The following is a 13,630-nucleotide window of genomic DNA, read 5'->3' on the forward strand; positions in this document are numbered from 1 at the left end:
ACTAGATATTCAGATTTTTTAAGTCCTATATCAGCAAGTATAGAGTTACATGTTATATAAGAAGTGACTTTGAAGAAGGCGGAGGTGAGAGCGGTGGATTTTGAAGGCCATTTAAGACAAAATCTCCTAATGGCCGCTATCTACTGCCGTAGTTGTGAGCACCTAAAAGGTTCCACGAGGCACTTTTACTTGAGCCTCCTTCAGGCTCTGTAGATTTATTCATTGTTATATGTAGTACAGAAGTATTCAGGTCTTACAGAAAATGTCCTTTAGTAATATAGAGATGAATACTTAGAAGTATGTTGGTGATTCTACGCATTTCCCTGCATCGCTGCACAACCTTTCATTGTAAACGCGCTCTTATCAGCACGTGACCATGCGCGTCACGCGCCAAACAAACTAATACAGGGTTGGGTGTCACTTGCCCTAATATCCAAATTTGGCACTAGACACCCGAGGCACCATCTATGTAGTTCTAGTTTCAGCCATATCGGAGGAGTAGTTTCAACATTTCGATCATGACTGTGAGAGGTTGGTATAGCTCATATAGTGCCTGGGCTGGAGGAATTGTCGAATCCCATGTTGTAAGACAAGTAGGAGTACAAGATTCGACGTGCAGCTCAGGCTACAACTGGTTCCGATATCTAGACCAGGGGAAATATCGCTTACATGTAGCTGAAACATAAACCAGGGGGAATAAACGGTGTGTAAGTGCATTCAATGTGAGGACTGAAGACAGGAGATTTGTATGTATATGTTGAGCAGGAATTGAGAAATATTAAACTTAGTCTATTTCTACTACCAATAATCTACGTGTAGAGCTCGTCTGTCGATCAAGCGAGCTGCTGCCTCGGTGATATATATGTGCGAAAGGTTTCTGTATGAACTAATGATCGATCTCATGGCATCAGAACAGGGACCAGCCCGACTATAGAAGACGAAGCGCATCCAACGAATTCTCACGAGCTATCTAGAGAACGAGGATCTGATTGCTTGCCGTCTAGTATGTCGCAAGTTCGCTGTCTATCTCGTACCAATTCTGTTCGTGGATATCGATGTCCGTTTTCGCACCAGCACCTTCAACAGGCCATCGCGAATGGCAGCTTTGGAGCACATTGACGGACACGTCCAGGCCATGACGTTTAATATTTCACATGATAAGGAGACCTTCTTGCCTCCAATCCTGGATCTAATTATGGGGAAAGAACAAACCTTCATCTACACACCACAACGGTGCCAACTTGGCAGTAGTAACCCTAGACAGCCGGCCGGTAAATGACAAAGCTGTTAGTCAAGCAGTATCCGCCTGTGTTCCATACATCTACCAACATCCCTTCATTTGTCCAGGCGTTGACGATGATGAGCGGCATACAGCATCTGCGAATCTCCTGCGAGGGTCAAGTACCAAGCCATCGCTACCGCCGAAGTGTAGTTGATTATGCATTGATCTCATTGCCGATGGCAATCGAACAAGCACCATTGAAATATCTGCACACCCTGTCACTGCCATTAGTCCACCCAGGAGCAGTTCTTTACCTGCGTCCAGCTCCAGGATATGGGGCTTCGCCTGCATCTTGCAAGCGCTGGTCCCAGGCCCGCAAGCTTACGGTCCATATGACGAGTTTCGGCCATAAGCCAGGTCAACCGACAAACCAACTCAAGCTCCTCCATGCATCCTTGGGTAGCTTCCCATCTCTGCAAAGACTAGTGTTTCATTGGGAAGGCGAGAGGGGCCTCTCGCCCTTGTCACTTGCAACAGAGCCGAGCCTCAACAACGCAGCCAAAGGGGGGCCAAGTCAAGCATACCCTCAGAAGTGCGCGTTACCCTTACGGCCATTGAAATTCCAACATCTTCAACAGATGGAACTGGTCAATGCAACAATGTACGCGTCACAAGTGGTGTCTTCCATCCAGGAACATCGCAGTTCCCTGCGCGAGTTCAATTTCCAAAACGTGGTGTTCCGCAGTGATAATTGGGACGACGCGCTCGCGCCATTGACACAACTCAGCGGCGGCGAAGGGTGAAAGCAGGGTCAGCGCGACACCGACACCGTGGATGTGCTAACAGTGTTGAGTCTAGCGGAATTCAGCCTGAAGTAGTTATAGAAGGCGATTTGCGCCTTGCAGCAATAAAAAAGGGGCAGAGGACACCAAGAAGCTTGGCCAAAGCGCAATCCCGGACACGCGAGCTGCTGTGGGGGAGCCCGGATCATATGAAGCGATTGCTGCGGTCTTCGGTGTTTAGTTGGAGATGACGTCAGAAAGGGTTCGCAAAGTTCTCTTCCGAGGGAGGATCAGCATATGCTAATGAATGTAGCAGTATTGCGGTGAATACCGCATTTGTGCAACATTCAGGTCTCAATGCAACACAAGCGCGGTTTATGTGGAGTCGGGGGGAAGGGGGAGGAATGTCAACACGGGGAAGACTGAAAGAGAGGAACTGAAACCTCGGGAATAAGAGAAGTGCAGATCTTAGTCAATTCTGGGCAAAATCCCAGAGAATCAAGAAGAAAAAGAACCAAAAAAGCATGGAAGAATCACAGACACGAGAGAGCTTGTGGGGAAGATGTGGGTTGGGGGCCTCGGCACCCGCGGACGGTCTAGTCAGTTCACATGCTCTGGCAGATTGTCATTTATAGTCGGTCACCCGCCTTGACTTACCAACTCACACTTGTACCATATTCACCATGTCTCTCAAGAAAGGTACGCCCCCTTTTCTATCTGTCTATCCTCGTCCGTACCAGTTAACCAAAATAGATTCCCACCCCTCCTCCGCTGCCTTCGACGTCATCAACCAGACGCTCCAGGCCAACGAAGCCGACCGCAAGAATGCCCTCTCCCAGGCCAAGGCCATCTTCGCCTTCAACCTGAAGAACTCCAGTGGTGAGGAGGCTGCCTGGTACCTCGATCTCAAGAACAAGGGCGAGGTTGGACAGGGTGCTGCCCCCACTGGCAGCAAGGCTGATGGTGAGTCTACATTCCTGATCTACGTGTTGATGTGTCGCATTTCATACATACAAATGCTAATTTCTCTCCTTTAATAGTGACCCTCTCCCTCTCCGATGCCGACTTTGCCCAGCTCGTTTCCGGCAAGGCCAACGCTCAGCGTTTGTTCATGGGTGGCAAGTTGAAGATCAAGGGTAACATCATGAAGGCGACCAAGATGGAGCCTATCCTGAAGAAGGCACAGGGCGGTGCCAAGCTGTGAATATTAGATACCCTTTTGAGAAATTATATACAAGTCCCTCTTCTGCCAGGGCCCTTATTTTCGGCCTTCTACATTGGGAATATTCTGGTTGTTCACATTCGAGTGTACAAATGATCTTGATATGTGCCGATGGCCGCTGTTCGGATCGATGAATACCAATTCTACAGATCCCGCACATTCCCCTGTCTCGAAACCCGCCCCTGATCTAGAACGACAAAGTAATCCGCATCCTTGACAGCTTCTATGCGATGCGCAATCGTAATGACAGTAGACTGCTGCAACTCCTCCCGGATAATCTGCTGAATCTCAAGAGAGGTATCATGATCAACAGAAGCAGTCGCCTCATCGAGAATGACAATCGCGCTACGACGAAGGACAGCCCGTGTAAGAGCAATGAGTTGCCGTTGACCCTGGCTAAGATTCCTTCCTCCAGCTTCAATATGTGTCCCAAGATGCCAGCCGTGTCGACTACACAGACGCTCCAGGACTTCAGTGCACAGCTCATCGGAATATTCTTCCGTTGGGTCCAGATTGAGTCTGATGCTGCCAGGGAAGAGGACGGGATCTTGTGCGACGAAGGTAACTCGGGTGCGTAATGCTTGTGTGCTGACGTCGGCGATATTGATGCCGTCGATGAGGATGCGACCGGCCTCAGGTCTGATGACGCTCAGAAGGGACATTGCCAGTGTTGACTTGCCGCTACCAGTACGGCCGGTAACCGCGGTAGTGGATCCCCCGGGGATGCGAAGAGAGACATTTATAAGTGAGGGGTCGAGATGCGGTGCGTAACGGAGAGTTACATCTTCGAAGACAACATCGCTGCCGTAAGTTGGCCATGCAGCTGGGGGAGCGATGGTACCAGGGGTTTCTTCTTCGATGTGGAGTAGCTCGTCGACTCGCTCTACCGACACAAAGTCCATTTGAAGTTGACCGTACTGCTTGCACAAGGCATGTGTGGAATCGACGAAATTGTTCGCAGCAATAAGCACGAATGCTACCAGTCCTGGTGTAGTATTGGTGTACAAAGCCAGAGCTGTTAGACAGAAGGTTGAAAAAGCGGATAAACTCTCAAACCGATACATGAGCCAGCTCTGGAGTGACCAGTAGAAATGATCCATTCCCTGGAATTTGTCAACCACGGATATAACCCGGTTCTGGAACTGCGACTCTGCATGGAAAGCTCGGACAGTGGTCAGACCGTGCAATAACTCGCCGAAGTTGGACAACAAAGGACTTAGGGACACCATCTCGAGTCGTCGTAGGCTCTGAGATGTGGGAAGGAAACGCAGGAATACCAGGACAAACGCTACTGTGAGAGCTAGGGAGAATAACAAAAATACCGGAGTAGCAGTTGCTATTACCAGGATGGAGGAGATCCAAATGATAGCCTGGAACGCGATCACCTGGAATTGCTCACTAATGTTGCCATCAACTACTCCAATATCAGATGTGAGACGGTTCATCAAGCGCCCGAGAGGGATTGTATCTTTAGAATAGTGGGTTAGCTGCGTCGTGTTGAGTCAAGGTATAGAACATACCCAAGTATCGGAAGGTCGCATGGCTGACTCGGACCAAGACCCGTCGGAACAAGGACTGCCCAGCATAGTAAACAATGACCAGCATTATAAGCTGAGCGACAAGTAGCGTGGCTGCTTGGAAAGAGATAATAGCGAAAAATGTCCATAGCCAGGGTCGCACATCCTCACGCGGAGACGGCAGTTGGTCTATAGGGGTTTGAGGGGTAAAGTATGTGTCTATGTTCAGTGGAATTGACCAGGTGCCTTGTGATGACCTGTTCGAGTCTGAGAAATCCCCTTGAAGAACAGTTGTCTGATCGTAGGCTTCTCCCCACCCTTTGAGGAACCATGATTGACCAACAGCCATCAGTCGGTAACTTGTCAGGATCAGGACGAGGGTAAGCCACCATCGGTACTTTCCTGCCTTAACATAATTCCAGTAGACTCGAGCCTTGACACCCCCGTCTGCTCGATGTTCTTCCTCGATGAATTTATCAGGCACGGCAGCTATTTCCTCTTCAAGGGTGGTTTCCACTTCTGTTTCATTTTCATGGTCGATAAACTGCAGAGACGACTCGTTCACGTCAAGCTTGATGGTATCCTTGTCGTAAATAGTGGCATGCTTTTCACAAATATTGATGATTTGATCCGCAATTTGACGAACCAACGTAGTTCGATGCGTCACTAGAACGATAGTTCGGTCTTTCATCAACGGCCCCGAAAAGCATTTGCGGACTATTAACTCCGCAGTATTGTGATCTAACGCAGACAAGGGATCATCCAAAAGGAGAACCCGCGATGCGCTGTAGACAGCTCTTGCCAGAGCTACTCGCGCTTTTTGTCCGCCTGATAAACCAATGCCATTTTCACCCACAAACGATAGATCACCATGTTTGAATTGAGCAAGATCCGGAAGCAAGGAACAGGCTTCTAGTGTCCGCTTGTAACGCTGGTCATGGTAGGGAGCGGAGAATAGAATGTTATCACGAATACTCATGCTCTGTAGCCACGGTGTTTGAGCACAGTATCCCACCATTTCGTTTGGAATATGGACTGAGCCGCTAAGTCTGTCGAGTTCTCCTAAAAGAGCTTGCAGAAACGCGGATTTTCCAGCACCGACCTTGCCGGTGACAACAGTCAGTCCTTTGGGGATCGTGATATCGATATCAATAAGAACGGGTGAGGCCTTTCCTGGCCATGCGAACGAACAGGATTGCATGGAGAGTGGCGTGTCGTTCGGCAGGGGTTCAGAAGGCAGAATCTCCTTGTCTGGTTCGGACATGAAGTCCTCAATACGCCCAAGGGCGATGAACGCATTGATAAGCGATGTGATAAGACCAGGGATATCCCGAAGACGTGTCTCTAGCATGGTAAACAACTGCAATGCGGGGAAGATAATATCAATCCGCAGCTCATGCCCGGCCAAAAAGGTATATGCGTACAACGCAACCACTGGAAACACGCCACTGGCGAAAGCGTTGATAAAGCGAATCAAGATACTCCACAGACTAGTCACAATCCGAATATTCAACTCATGTTGTCGGGCATCCATTACCTGCTGAAGCCAATGATTCTGCCACCCGTACCATCGAAGGTGACGGATTGCTTCCACAAATTGCGAAGTTATTTGGAGTCTTGTATCCGTTGCCACTCGTCTGACCCGCTCCCAGCGGAGGAGAGCTCTAGTCACCAGGGCATTCACGATTTGTGCAACCACAACAGCTAATATTCCCAGGAAGCAAGATGGACCGAAGAGTGTCCAGACAAGAAAGGTAGCGATTAGCAGCCCTATTGGCTTGTCAATCAACGAGTCAACCTCCCAAAATCTCTGTGCAACTTCATATACGTCTCCGCGCAAGAGATTGAAGATTTTACCCAGTGATGCAGCTTCTTTGGCCTGTTTTTGAGGGGCCTTTGAGTTGCAAGAGATGATCCGTTTCCAAAAACCTTCCACACTTTTGGATGGGGGTTCATGGTGTTCTTGGACTGCGGCCTCATCATTTATTCCATTTGCTTCTTCGCCGGGTGGCCCTGAGTTGCCCTCGATCATCAGTCCAGAGATGTTCTTTCGTGAAAGCGCTTTTTCATAGACCATCATGATCATTTCACCCCTCGACCGTTCATAGCTTCGTCTTCCGTACCACAGAAGCAATACTTGAGACTGTGCAGCAACAAGTCGAAGAGCGAAAGACATGAAAGCGTAGGTCAAAGGGACGCGTTTTGGTCGAGATGGGTCTTTCATGGCCTGCAATAGTTGCTGCAATAAAACGGGCGTGGAAAAATCTGTTAATATTATTAGCGAAACAAAACAAAAGAAGATACCTAAATTTCCATACCGCATATCATTTGTACAAGCGATATGGTAGAGATGATAAAAACATCAATTCCATTGGCTCTCAACAGTCGACTAAGGACAGAGCCACGAAGCCGACGAAACTTCTCATGTAGTCGGCTGTGCTGAAAGTCAAATCCAAGTAACCAGACATCTTGTTCATGTAGTTGTCTTTTGCATCCAGTTGAGATAAGCGGTGCCATCCATGATACTGTGAGGAATTGCCAAAGTCTTAGATTATCTTCTGGACTCCGGAAGTCATCGGATGGCTGTTGACCAACGGCGCTGATATCTATCGATGGCAATGAAGGTTCACGGAATGGCATGAGGAGAATTGTTGCACAGGCTGCGGCGGCCGCCGCTGCGGCGATGTAGCGAGCAACAATTTTGAATTTCGGACATACGTCTGGGTGAGTCGCCAAAGAAAGTTCAATTGCAAATGCTAAGACATAATATGCGAGCATCGAGATGGAACATGATCTGAGCCGCTTGACTGCGACCAGAATAGATGCTGTGGCCTAAGGAAGGGTGTTAGTAAACTAATAGTTTTAGAGACGATGATAACTAACCCATGAGAGAACAAGCACAAAAGCCGAGGGGTCAATTCTCGGAGGAACAAATTGAAGTGTTTCAGCTAGAAGCCCAGTGGCCGAAAATATAAGAAGAGAGATAGTCCATCGCAATGGTTGCTTGGGCTGATCTAGCGGAATTTCTTGGGTATCATGTTGCTCGGAAACAAAAGGAACAGTCCATTTGGGGCGCCATTTCTGGCAGAAGTATCCAAGTACATGGCTTAACGCAATAAGCAATACTATTATGACCGGGACACATGCTAGATAGGGCAATACACAAGGTGACAGCCACGCATTATGCGAGTCCTAGATTAGTCAGTCGGTGCGAGCCGAAGCAAGGGGGCCCATGAATTCATACCCAGAACTGGCTACATTGGGATCTGGATTCACCCTGGACCAGCATAATTTGATTCATGGTTGGTCCGAAGAGCAATGCCAGCTCTTCGCGGTAGCCTTGGGGTGGCATCCCTTCGTGAAGCAACGTGGGGCTGGGTCAATATTCATCCGTTTGGCCCGTGCCATGTATACAGGTAGGAATGGTTCTCTCTATTTGTTACATATTATTTACAAAAGTTGTCAAACCGGTCTAGAGTTAGTTTGGTTGGATTTTTTCTTATTTGAATAGATTTTGATAGTGCATTACATTTGTATTATTCTTGAAAAGGCTCAATGATAATTGCATAGATATCGAACAAAGAAATCTACACTGCCCTAGTGGTCCTGACGGGATTATCCGCCGCGGGAACCCATTCAACAGAGTCTAGGTGGACCTTGCATTGTCAACTCACAGGTTACTACACTTAAGGAAAAGGATATATAAAACAAAAAGGGTGAAACCCTGGAAGGTTAATGGATCTTACTAATACCACCTACTGGCGTGTGGTATTGCTCTTTTTATTGAAGCGTTGCAGACTGCTTATCCTAACTCGGAACAAGAGAATCCGAAATCAAAGCAATCACATAGACCGCCTAAGCACTCGTGTTTTACTATGCAATAACATAATAATCCCATGAATCTCCTGGATCGAAGAGCAGTCCACGGCAAATCGCTCGATACTCTCTATCGTGTTCTTCTGCAGAATATCAATATCTGGTACCAACTGCGCCAAAGCCGGACAAACAGAGCCTAGGGTCATGAGAAGAATAGAAGAGAACATCCTAAAAGAGTCAAAGGTGAGTTGAGTTTGAGTATGGAGTATCTTATGAACGTACGTATGAATAATGATCTCCGCGCAAGATGATGGCCCCCTCAGTCTCCGCGCCGAGGCATCCAGATACGCTCGGCAATTGACTATACTAGACTCGCACTGTTTGAGCACCATTGGTGGAAGATCATTCTCAAGCGATGAGTCGATTGCACAAAGGAGGAATGGTCTGGTTATGATATCTTTGGCGGAGTGAAAGCGATGGAGCATATTAAGTTGAAGGCCAGTACATCGAGAGGGATCGTTAATATCTGGTTTAATTGTTCCCGGCAACAAATTAAACCAATTGTCAAGCTGTCGGTCAAGCTCTTGAGAGACGCTCAGTATTGTAGAGAGTGACTGGAAGTCATACGATGGGCTGCCGCTTGAAGCTGGCTGTAGACCAAGGCTGCGCCTTGTCCAATCACTTCCGTACATAGTGTGGTGTACTCGATTGAGCAGACGACGGACAGACAGTTCAGCAAGGAAGACGTGTGTTTCTTGGGCATCATGATTTGCAAAGGTTGGGAAAGGTGTCAGATCAATTACATGTTCGATACCACTTCGTGGTAAATGGTGTTCAGCGATCAGATCACTGCCATGAATATTAGCATAAAAGTGGGTCATCCAAATTGAATCGGAAGACCAACCACTCGGTGTCGAATGCTGCCCATGATAGTAGAATAATACTGGACTTGAGCTCATGATTATCTGGAGAAGCTTGGCTTCTATCGTAAACAGATACTTGGTCAGTATATTTGATATTGAACAGAATGGAGAGGAAGTATCAACTAACCGGCTATTCAAATACTGGATACTGGTTGAAGCCATATGGATCAGTTTCCATGATTGCAGGGGGCGTAGAAGAAACCCAAAGTATTTCGAAATGAGTATCAAACTCTGGGGCAGAGTGATTGTGGGACAAAAGGACAGTAAATATTCGTTCATCAATATCTGCAACGCAGGTGAAATGAAGTCTGCCCCAGGCACCCAGTATGGAGATATAGACTTTATTGGATCAACTTGCTCGAGAGCTGCAGATCCTAATGCAAGAACTGCAAGACATAAAGCAGAGTCACAGTCGACACCTAGACCGGCTCTAGTATGGTGATTATAAAGCCCCAGAAATTGATCTTTGTCAAGGATTGGCATCTCAACATGGACATGTTTGAAATATGCCTCCACCAGTGGATAAGTGTTCGCTTCATCTAGTATTGGTAGCTGACTCGCTGTAATTGTACCTGGGACGAAAGATAATTGGTGCGGCATATGCCTTTTTGATTCCGCGCGTATGAACAGGTCCGGTGGGAACTCTCCGAAGAGGGTCTTTACTCTATTCATATGCAACATATATTCAGTTGTTGTTGTGTGCCCGATGGGAATACTCATAGGCGGGATGTCATGTTCAGGTGGTATGAAAGAAGACGAATTTGTACTGATAAGCTGGGAGATATCCGCGGGGTTGGGCCTTGACGGGGACGAAATCAACATGGTGGAGGGATGAGAAAAATCCGCTCTTTCATGCTCAGATGACGATGGGAATGCAAAACCACCACTTCTTGTTTCACCAGTCTGGGGTGTTTGAGGGAGTCTCGGCTGACTCCATAGAAAGCTCTCAATTGCATCAAGACGGCGGAAGAATTCCGAGGAGGAAGTCTCTCCTCGATGCCTACCAGGGTTTAGAAGTGTTGCCAAGAGTTTGAATAAAACGGGACTCTTACCTCGAAGAATCGGCTTCATTATAAACACAATCAATGCCTGAATCCTCACAGAGGCTGCAGGAGGGTATCGCGCCATTGCAGCGGCGTTTCCTGCTTGTCTGTCAACATGGGAAAACTCGGTCATGGAGTAATAGGACCCTACCGCCTCCGACAATAGTTGCATGCTAAAGAAGCACGTTTACGGCCGCTTTCCATGTGGTATGACTATACGGGTTTCAAGGATCAACGCTACTGAGATGAACCGTTGGAGTTGACCACTGTTGATACAAGGCGGGAAACTCCGCCGGGGATCCGCTTCTGTTCCCGCCTTAGTCATCCGCATGCCCGCTCGCGGGGTTAGAGCTTACGATGTACGGTTGATAAAAGATATTAATTTAACGAATTCATCAGCCCTTCCATGGTTGCTTTTCCATTTCATTTCCTTGATTCGAATTGGACATCTCATCTCCATTGACACTTCACCCTACAAGAAAGCAGCCCTTCTACCGACCAGGCGACATGAAAACACACTAAAGCTATATATCACGCTTGTTCGATTTTGTTTTTCTGGATAGTATATACTGTACAGCTAGGTAGACACCTAACCAAAATATATCTAAGGTCACTTTTCAAACTCCATTATAATTGAAGCCGTAGACATGGCCGCAACCGGCGACTCGGGCCGATCTTTTTTCGGGAAACTGTCGGCTCCACCCGAGTTCCCCGGAGCGCTTTCAGAGTTTTTTTTGGGCTTGGCCGGGGTTACCCGAATCTTCTTAGTCCTTGAAACATATTGAAACATTTTGGAGCTTATCGGTTTTTTCAATTTAGGGTCTAAAGTCTTGACTTGACTCACGTGGAAAGTCAGTATGTTTGACGGAAGGAATGCCGCGGATGGCAAGGTCGATGGACCCCCCGAAAATGACTTGGAGAAAAAATTGGACGCGAAGCAATTGGAGCCTTTTGGAAATGAAGAGACTGCGGAGATCAAGTATCGGACTATGAAATGGTGGTAAGTTATGATTGTCTACATAAAGATTGTGATTTCGATCATGGACATGGCTAATCATCCGTCAACAGGCACTGTGGAATGCGTGAGTAGCTAAATTTGAGATATCATGCACCTCGAGAGCTTCGATTTTTAACATCAATTCCAGTCATGATCGCAGAAAATGTTTCTGTTGGAATTCTGTCTTTGCCATCCGCAGTGGCTACCCTTGGAATGGTTCCGTACGTAATCCTTTTGACAGCTTCGAGACCCCATGACTAACATTGTTGAACAGCGCTGCTATCATGATCCTGTTTGTCTCTGCTCTTTCATGGTATACCGGCTATGTCATTGGCCAATTCAAACTTCGTCATCCCGAGGTTCACAGCATGGGAGATGCCGGTGAGATCTTGATGGGTCCTTTCGGCCGTGAGTTGCTAGGATTTGGCCAGCTTCTGCTGTTGATCTTCCTCATGGCAAGTAACATTCTGATGTTCAACATCTTGATGAATGTATTGACCGATCACGGTACTTGCACGTTGGTGTTTGGTGTTGTTGGACTAATCATCTGCTTTTTGGGCGCTTTGCCTCGTACTATGGACAAGGTCTACTGGATGTCCGTCATTTGTGAGTACAGTCCTCATCTAGTGCAGTCATGACACTATTCAACTCAGAGGGGAATTTAACTGACTTGTGCCTAGCATTCTTGAGTGTCTTCGTTGCGACAGTGTTGACCATGATCACCGTGGGAGTCGAGAGCAAAGGACATATTAAGAACGAGGCTACCACGGATGTCAGCTTCCGCGACGGCTTTTTGGCAGTAACAAACATCATTTTCGCTTACCGTACGTGAAACACCAAAAGATGCTGGTTATCAACACCTGACAGAGTAAACCGAGCTAATCCAAGGGCCATCTTATAGTCGCTCACGTTGCATACTTTGGCTTCATGTCTGAGACAGAAGACCCGCGCACATTCAACAAGTCACTTGCCATGCTTCAAATCGTCGACACCGTCCTGTACCTTGTTAGTGCGCTGCTCATCTATCATTACGTGGGACCGGAAACAGCCACCAGCCCCGGTGTCCAATCGCCTGCCATTCTATCTCTGAGCCCGTTGATGAGCAAGATTGCCTGGGGCCTTTCAATTCCGACAGTGAGTTTATCCTTTAAATTCGCTTGTTTTCTGTATCCACCTTACTGATTCAATACAGACCATCCTTTCCGGAGTTGTCTTAGGTCATGTCGCGTGCAAATACATCTACGTACGTATGTTCCGTGGATCCGACAAGATGCACAGCCGAAGCTTCCTGTCCATTGGATCCTGGGTCGGTATCTGCTTCGGAGTCTGGGTTATTGCCTGGATCGTAGCGGAATCTATCCCGGTATTCAATGATCTACTGAGTCTGATTGTAAGTCTTTTATCGAATCTCATTTGACTCGAAACGTTGGCTGATGCAGAAATTACAGAGTGCGGTCTTTGGAAGTTGGTTCAGCTGTAAGATTGACCCCTTCCCATTATCAAAGTTCCCAAGATTAAAACAAATGCTGACTTCGATTAGTCGGACTCCCTGCGATCTTTTGGTTCTATATGAACAAGGGTCGTTACTTCCAGAACTGGAAGAAGACTGTTTTGACGATCACCAATGTTTTGGTCTTGGCTATTGCCTTTGCTATTGTAAGTTTTCTCCTGCTTGATTTCGTTTATGGTGTCTAATCATTTCCAGTGCGGGTTGGGATTATGGGTGTCAGGTGTCGCAATTCACGAAGACTCCGTTTCCAAAAGTTGGACTTGTGCCAACACTGCGTGATTAGAGAGTAATGAACCTCGAGGAAGACGCTTCTCCTCTAAAAGAATATATAGCTTCACTGTTTAGATTTAGATCTGTTTGACTACATACTCAAGACTATAGCTTTTTAGCATAATATCATGATGCATCTCGGGCTTTCTCTCTTAGGTCGGTTTAAGCCCACAAGCTTCCCTCGAAACCACGGTTTCACCAAAATCTTTCTTACATCGTTGTTGTCGAATCTCAATGCCAAGATACACTAGTTCTCAACCAAAATAGTCCCGAGTTAGCAATCTTCCTCGCTCAAAATTTGTTTCCCCTTCCCTAAACGAGCGGAAAA

At 47.2% G+C, this 13,630-nt stretch overlaps 5 protein-coding genes across 5 annotated transcripts; 3 read left to right on the forward strand and 2 right to left on the reverse strand.

The window, feature by feature from the left end:
* Positions 1 to 820: 820 nt before the first annotated feature.
* On the forward strand, positions 821 to 2,245 carry N7537_007409 (uncharacterized protein; the record flags this gene model as incomplete). The annotated part of the gene is made up of 4 exons (XM_056898466.1): positions 821 to 853; positions 935 to 1,271; positions 1,292 to 2,021; positions 2,107 to 2,245. Coding segments are annotated over 4 exons (1,239 nt in total), but the record flags the coding sequence as incomplete, so codon positions are not given.
* A 415-nt stretch (positions 2,246 to 2,660) lies between these two features.
* Positions 2,661 to 3,314, forward strand: N7537_007410 (SCP2 sterol-binding domain-containing protein). The gene is made up of 3 exons (XM_056898467.1): positions 2,661 to 2,703; positions 2,758 to 2,967; positions 3,045 to 3,314. Exons 1-3 carry the CDS (start codon positions 2,688 to 2,690, stop codon positions 3,206 to 3,208), a joined length of 390 nt encoding a protein of 129 aa, XP_056750543.1. The 5' UTR covers positions 2,661 to 2,687; the 3' UTR covers positions 3,209 to 3,314.
* A 55-nt stretch (positions 3,315 to 3,369) lies between these two features.
* On the reverse strand, positions 3,370 to 8,095 carry N7537_007411 (uncharacterized protein; the record flags this gene model as incomplete). Its single annotated transcript, XM_056898468.1, has 5 exons — positions 3,370 to 4,694; positions 4,747 to 7,008; positions 7,062 to 7,575; positions 7,627 to 7,935; positions 7,988 to 8,095. 5 exons carry the CDS (start codon positions 8,093 to 8,095, stop codon positions 3,370 to 3,372), a joined length of 4,518 nt encoding a protein of 1,505 aa, XP_056750544.1.
* Positions 8,096 to 8,585: 490 nt separating this feature from the next.
* On the reverse strand, positions 8,586 to 10,697 carry N7537_007412 (fungal specific transcription factor domain-containing protein; the record flags this gene model as incomplete). The annotated part of the gene is made up of 4 exons (XM_056898469.1): positions 8,586 to 8,787; positions 8,842 to 9,408; positions 9,464 to 9,541; positions 9,610 to 10,697. The coding sequence occupies 4 exons, from the start codon at positions 10,695 to 10,697 to the stop codon at positions 8,586 to 8,588; spliced, it is 1,935 nt and encodes a 644-aa protein (XP_056750545.1).
* Positions 10,698 to 11,382: 685 nt separating this feature from the next.
* Positions 11,383 to 13,311, forward strand: N7537_007413 (uncharacterized protein; the record flags this gene model as incomplete). Its single annotated transcript, XM_056898470.1, has 10 exons — positions 11,383 to 11,525; positions 11,594 to 11,607; positions 11,671 to 11,743; positions 11,797 to 12,128; positions 12,203 to 12,346; positions 12,424 to 12,656; positions 12,715 to 12,912; positions 12,971 to 12,998; positions 13,063 to 13,178; positions 13,228 to 13,311. 10 exons carry the CDS (start codon positions 11,383 to 11,385, stop codon positions 13,309 to 13,311), a joined length of 1,365 nt encoding a protein of 454 aa, XP_056750546.1.
* Positions 13,312 to 13,630: the final 319 nt, after the last annotated feature.

This window comes from Penicillium hordei (assembly GCF_028827395.1).
Source record: "Penicillium hordei strain IBT 12815 chromosome Unknown utg000004l_segment0_segment0, whole genome shotgun sequence".
NCBI classification, from domain to species: Eukaryota; Fungi; Ascomycota; class Eurotiomycetes; order Eurotiales; family Aspergillaceae; genus Penicillium; species Penicillium hordei.